This window comes from Protobothrops mucrosquamatus, unplaced genomic scaffold, assembly GCF_001527695.2.
Source record: "Protobothrops mucrosquamatus isolate PMUCROS unplaced genomic scaffold, P.Mucros_1.0 scaffold139, whole genome shotgun sequence".
NCBI classification, from domain to species: domain Eukaryota; kingdom Metazoa; phylum Chordata; class Lepidosauria; order Squamata; family Viperidae; genus Protobothrops; species Protobothrops mucrosquamatus.
Window position 1 is genome coordinate 1,021,795 of NW_015386505.1, and position 5,680 is coordinate 1,027,474.

The 5,680-nt window shown below is 35.9% G+C and overlaps 1 protein-coding gene across 1 annotated transcript in view; it reads right to left on the reverse strand.

The window, feature by feature from the left end:
* The window catches only part of MTA3 (metastasis associated 1 family member 3), a 129,786-nt gene that overhangs the window by 32,891 nt on the left and 91,215 nt on the right, over positions 1 to 5,680 (reverse strand). The window contains exon 17 of the mRNA XM_015813105.2: positions 1,788 to 1,819. Within this exon, the coding sequence (XP_015668591.2) occupies positions 1,788 to 1,819 (32 nt within the window). The remainder of the gene's footprint in view (positions 1 to 1,787; positions 1,820 to 5,680) is intronic.

Here is a 5,680-nt window from a genome sequence, read left to right on the forward strand (position 1 = left end):
AGGGAAAAGCTAGTTTGCCTGGTTTTTGCAGGTCCTTTTCAGTCACCCAGAGAAAATGAGCAGGACTGAAACTGAAACTGATCAGCTAACATGCAAAGTAGCAAGCTACTGCGTTTTATTTTGTATGAAGTTTCTTTCACTTTTGTAGGGAAGAATGAGAAGATTTTTCTTATTCAGATGTTCAGCATCTTCGAACAAAGATTAACCTTCCTTTTTGTACACAAAACAACATTGTACACAAAAGGAAGATGATACTGTATATACATACTGTACTGTAACAGGTGGTGATAGAGTAAAAAAAGGGGGGGTATCTAGAGTAAGTCTAAGATGCTATAAAAGGTGGTTAGCTTGATTCAAGTCAATTTTTAATAATATTCAGGCAGAGTAGCCTTCCTGTGCTTGATTTCTTTCACATTACTCAAAATAGAAATTTCAGCATGTTGGCTAGAATTTCTGGTAGCTGTAGTCCCAACACATTTGGAGTGTACCAGCATAAGAGAGAATGATTAAAAGGAAAAACATTGAAAGCAATGCCATATATATATTTGGCTTTCTAAACATCTCTGACAAGTGTATGAAACCACCACTTAACATAGTCCAAATGCCTGTTGACAGATATCTAGATATTGCCTTACAGTTTTTATTTTGTTACAAAGTCCCTTGTGAATTGCCTCCAGTTTGTTTTTGATTGATGACCTGTAATATGCATATGTTATCTCTGGGATTTAACTGTGATATAAATTCATCTTTCCATCCATTATAAATTCTTGCTTTACTCATCGTTTTCATTAAGAAGCTGTTGAGAATGCCATGCCATAGAACTTCAGTGGTTTTGTTTATTTAGTTCATTTTGTTTGGGTTTTCCAGACTTGTAGCATCATTTCTCCTATGCATAATTCTTCCCATGAATAAAATTATGAGATGAGGAAGCACATACGGTAGAATATATTCAAAGAGAAACACTAAACTATTCTGCAGGTTTCTCTCTTAATCTGCTCCAACAATTTATAGACAAAGGATTTGATTTCCCTCCCCCTCCCCCTCCTCCTCCCCCTTTCCTTCCTTCCTTCCTTCCTTCCTTCCTTCCTTCCTTCCTTCCTTCCTTCCTTCCTAAAATAATTATTCACAATTATACCTACCCATCCTATCTGATCTGGCAGGAGAGGCATGCTATGGATCTTGTCGACTAGAATAGAATAGAGATGGAAGGGATCTTGGAAGTCTTCTAGTCCAGAAGAAGAAATACTAAGAATACTAAGAAATACTATCAGGCACCCAAGAAAACAGCCTTTCTGCCATGACTTTTCTGCCATTCCTTTGGAACATCATTCCCCCCCCCACAACACTTAACATTGGCCCTACCTTTCTAACCTTTAGGAAGGACCTGAAGACATGACTGTGCCACTGAACTTCAGGGTCCAGTGGTAGTGGTGAGGCTTTTCAGTAGTTGTACTGGACGAAATGTGTAGCTTGCATTCTCTTGCTGATTGAGTTTCAATAGTGATTTTGGTATGGATTTGTATTTATTATATTTATTTATATTTTTATTATTCTTGCTGTTGTTTTTAATTGTTGCAAGCCATCCAGAATCACAGAGTCATGTATGCAAGATGGGTGGCTCTACAATGCTAATAAATAAATAAATAAATAAATACTTTTAAAGAATAAATAAATAAATACTTTCACCTGAGAATAAGCCTTGCTAAATTCTAAATAATCTTGTATAAGATTTCACTGAGTATTTTGCATTTTAAACAGATTAGAATGAAAAATAAATAAATACTTACCATTTTAGTTCCATGTGCATAACTGGAGAGTCCTAAAATATACATACACAGAACTAATTAGACCCAAATTAGCACTTGCTTTTTAAAGTATTATTTTTCTTACAATCTACTTGAAAGCAAATCTAGGGCTGAAAACTATAGAATTCCAGCACTTTCATAAGAGGTCAAAGTATCTTCCCTCTCCATAAAGGTAGCCACAACAGGTACAAAAGCCAGGATAGCAGGTGGAGCTACAAGATCTGAGAAGCTGTTATGTTGAACATAGAGCAAATGGGTTTTCCTTACTTCAATGAGCAGGATGTGAGCATGAAACTAACAGGGAAGCAGATTGAAATATTACACATTTAACTATAGGCTGTTTGATAGTAGAACAGAGAAATACATCATGAACAATGGAGACATTTAAGTAGAAGCTATATGGGTCTTTCTTTCTTTCTTTCTTTCTTTCTTTCTTTCTTTCTTTCTTTCTTTCTTTCTTTCTTTCTCTCCCTTCACATTGAGTCCTACTAAGTACCATGCAAATAATAATTCAAAGATTTCCAAAGAAAACATTTTGTATATACACAAGATATACTTACAAGACCTCTGGACTGAGCTGGGGATGAACTTGCTTTATAACTTTCAAAATGCCTTTCAACTCTAAACGTATATTCTTGTCCTGCTCTAGTGTCATAATACACTATTACTTATGTTCAGTTTTTGCTGTTTTGCCTTTTAATTAATACCAATGTCATCATTCTGCACTCTTCCATTAAGACCATCAGAAATCTGCTTATTCATTACTACTCCATTCAGCCCTTACTTCAACTATAATGAACACACTTCACAGATTTCTTGTACTCATGTCTATCTGCTTTATGTCTGCATCATATCTCACCTCATATATCAAGAAGTAGGCATATCTTTATGTTCTCGCATAAGGATTGTTTTTGGTAGAGTACATTACATCCACTGAAAATTATCTGAGTCATAAATATGCTGGGATTATTTCATCTGAAGAACCTATATTAGGATAAGCGTATTTTTAAAACTGGGTGTTCATTTTTCAATTGGATGGATCCCTATCTCTGTTTCTCATTACTTTTCAGGAAAAAAAATAGTTTGAGATTAAATGAAAGAGAATAGAAACACAAGGTAGGGGTGCAAGTAAAAGGAGTGTCCAGAGTATCCATGCTGAAAAGGGCAAATTATCAGAAAGGTCAGATCCTGAAATTATCCTTGTTCCTGACCAAACTGAAAAGCTAAGTGAGAACCAAGATGGATACTCTACCTCAGTGCTGGCTGAGGAATTCTGGAAGTTGAAGTCCATGCATCTCAAAGTTGCCAAGGTTGAGAAAACTGTTCTATCCTGTCACTTTAAAGGGTCCACTTGGCCCACAAGAAGTATCCTTGGTGCCAAGTCCAAATACACAAAGGAAAAAAACACCTGCAGATCAAGGAGCTACAGCATGCCTTACTAAAAGAAGGAACAGCCTCACTCCCTGACTATCAAAATGGTTTGGTATTGCCATGAGTATCATCAATCCTATAAAGGTAGGCCAGACTAAGAAACCACATACAGTAGGCAAAAAAACTACTTTTACTGGAATAGCTATAAGTAACAGAATCTTGCAAGTTTGAATGTACTTCTCTCTTCCTGCACTTTAGCTTTGTGTGAACTAGGGAGGGGCTTGTCTGATATGTTTTCTCCAATTAGCTCCTTGGAATGGAATGAAGCCATATCAGTCTGATTATTCCTTTGCTAGCAGCTCTTCCTCCTGTCCTGTAGAGCCAGTCCCTATGCTCTTTACAAGTATATGTTCTACTGAAGGATAGAAACTAATAGGAAAGAAACTAGGGGACTGTGATTGTTATTCCTTCACAGGTAGGGATGGGATATAGTCCTGGAGAAGCATTTCCTTGCCTGTAGTAACAGCCTTCTATCTGAGTGATTGATAACTCCTGGCTTTCCAATTTTCATAACTGGGCTTCTTCCTACACGATGATTAAAAGCTGGACAGCAATCTAATAAAGGCAGGACTTTGGGGAAAGAATTCAGAATCTCATTTAGGCGGATGAATAGGAGGGTCACAGTCACAGTTGTGATATGTTACACTACTTTGAAATAACATATACTATCATTTGAAAAAAGAATGCCTAAGACCATAACTCCAGAATCAAAAATTATTTGATTGCACCCTCAAAGTTTTACTGACTCCTGTAAAATACCTATTAAAACTCTTATTTCATTTCATTTCATTCCAGCCCTTTCTCCAAAGAACTAAACATGACTTGAACAGGGTTGCATAGGGTTATCAGACACATCCTCTGCTCAAGTAGCAGACTTAATTAATCCAGAAGTAAAAATGGTTGCAATCTGAATATTTAGCCATGCTCTGGTCCTATGAAGCAATTATTTATCACTAAAAAATTAAATTATTCTATATTGGCTGGTAGTAATCAGAGACCTGGGAGTTTACACATGATTTTCATTTTTTTTAAAGTCATATTTTTTTCTGAAGTGTTCTCTGTGTCCTTCTTTTCCTGTAAATAAACACATAGCTACTTTGACAATTTTGTGTCAGGTGAACATTTAGCTTGGCTAAATGACTAATCAATTTTGCTAAAAGTAGAACAATCACTTGGGGAAGCATGACTAGAAATTAAAGTGCCTAGTTGTACATTTTTTTTAAAAAAAATGGTACAAAACATTCTGCAAGAATCAATTGCTTCCTAACATTTCAGTAAAACAGCTAAAGACAAATAGCATGTATCCCAAAATGAAGAATACAGTATGCTAAAATTATATAGTACTACAGGATCCCAACAGGGGCATTAAAAACCCTCACAAAATTAGAAGCACATGAAGAACAGCAGGGGAAAGACTGTGTGTTCTGCTCCTCCACTGCTGAGATGAAGAATGAATTAGGAATTAGGGCAGCAGGGAGCGTTTGACTCATATAGATTTTGATGCAATTTAGAATATTGCCTCCCCGGGATTCTGAATCACAGAGTCAGACCTAAACAAGTAGAACGCTTCCCCATTGAGATGCTCACCCTCAGATACAAGGAGATTGATGGGTCACGCCATGCAATGGTGGAACTAGTTCATTCCTCCCCATTCTCTCCCTTGCAGTTCTGTCTACACGGGGAATGCAATGTGGTTGTTATCTATTTGTTTTGTTGCCATTTTAACCCCAGGTTAATTTTTTTTAAAAGTCAGGAAGTGATAATCTCACAGTGTACTTAGAAATGTGTAAATGTGATCAAAGACCAAACTTATTAACTGAAATAAAAACATCAATGCATTTAAGGTGCCTATTCACCTCTATTTGGGAGATATTACATTATTTTTATTTAGTTTATCATTTTTATTTTCAAAACAAAATTCAGGTGAGAAATTGTTAGTGCACAGACTTAAGGTCACATGCGTTTTCATATCAAATTGAAGCTGCACATAAATCAAATGTGGGAATATGAAAAATTCCAACATTCTAAAATAAACTAATTCTAAAGATTAGCTCCTTCTAGCAACTTTCAGGGTAAGTATTCATCATAAAGAAAATGTTGTGATCACTCAGGGTTGTACCTTAGAATTTTAAAAAAAAATTCAAGCAGATGAGCTATGAAGTAAACATAGATTGCAGAGATAAATGTCAGGTCTTCTCATTATGTTAATTGGGAAGAATAAGAGTGAGAAAAGAGAGAATAAACTGAAATGGTTTGAGGGATTCTTTTAAATTTCTTCATTCTTCATTCCTGACTTTTCTACTTTTCTATACAGTATGTCAGTTCTTCAAACCTTGAAAGAAAAGCAGGGTGAGAAAAGATGATATATGTTGATAGGCTGGTCCTCATTTGCAGGACAGTGGTTATAAACCAGATTATAGACCAGCATGTTACCTAAATGGTAT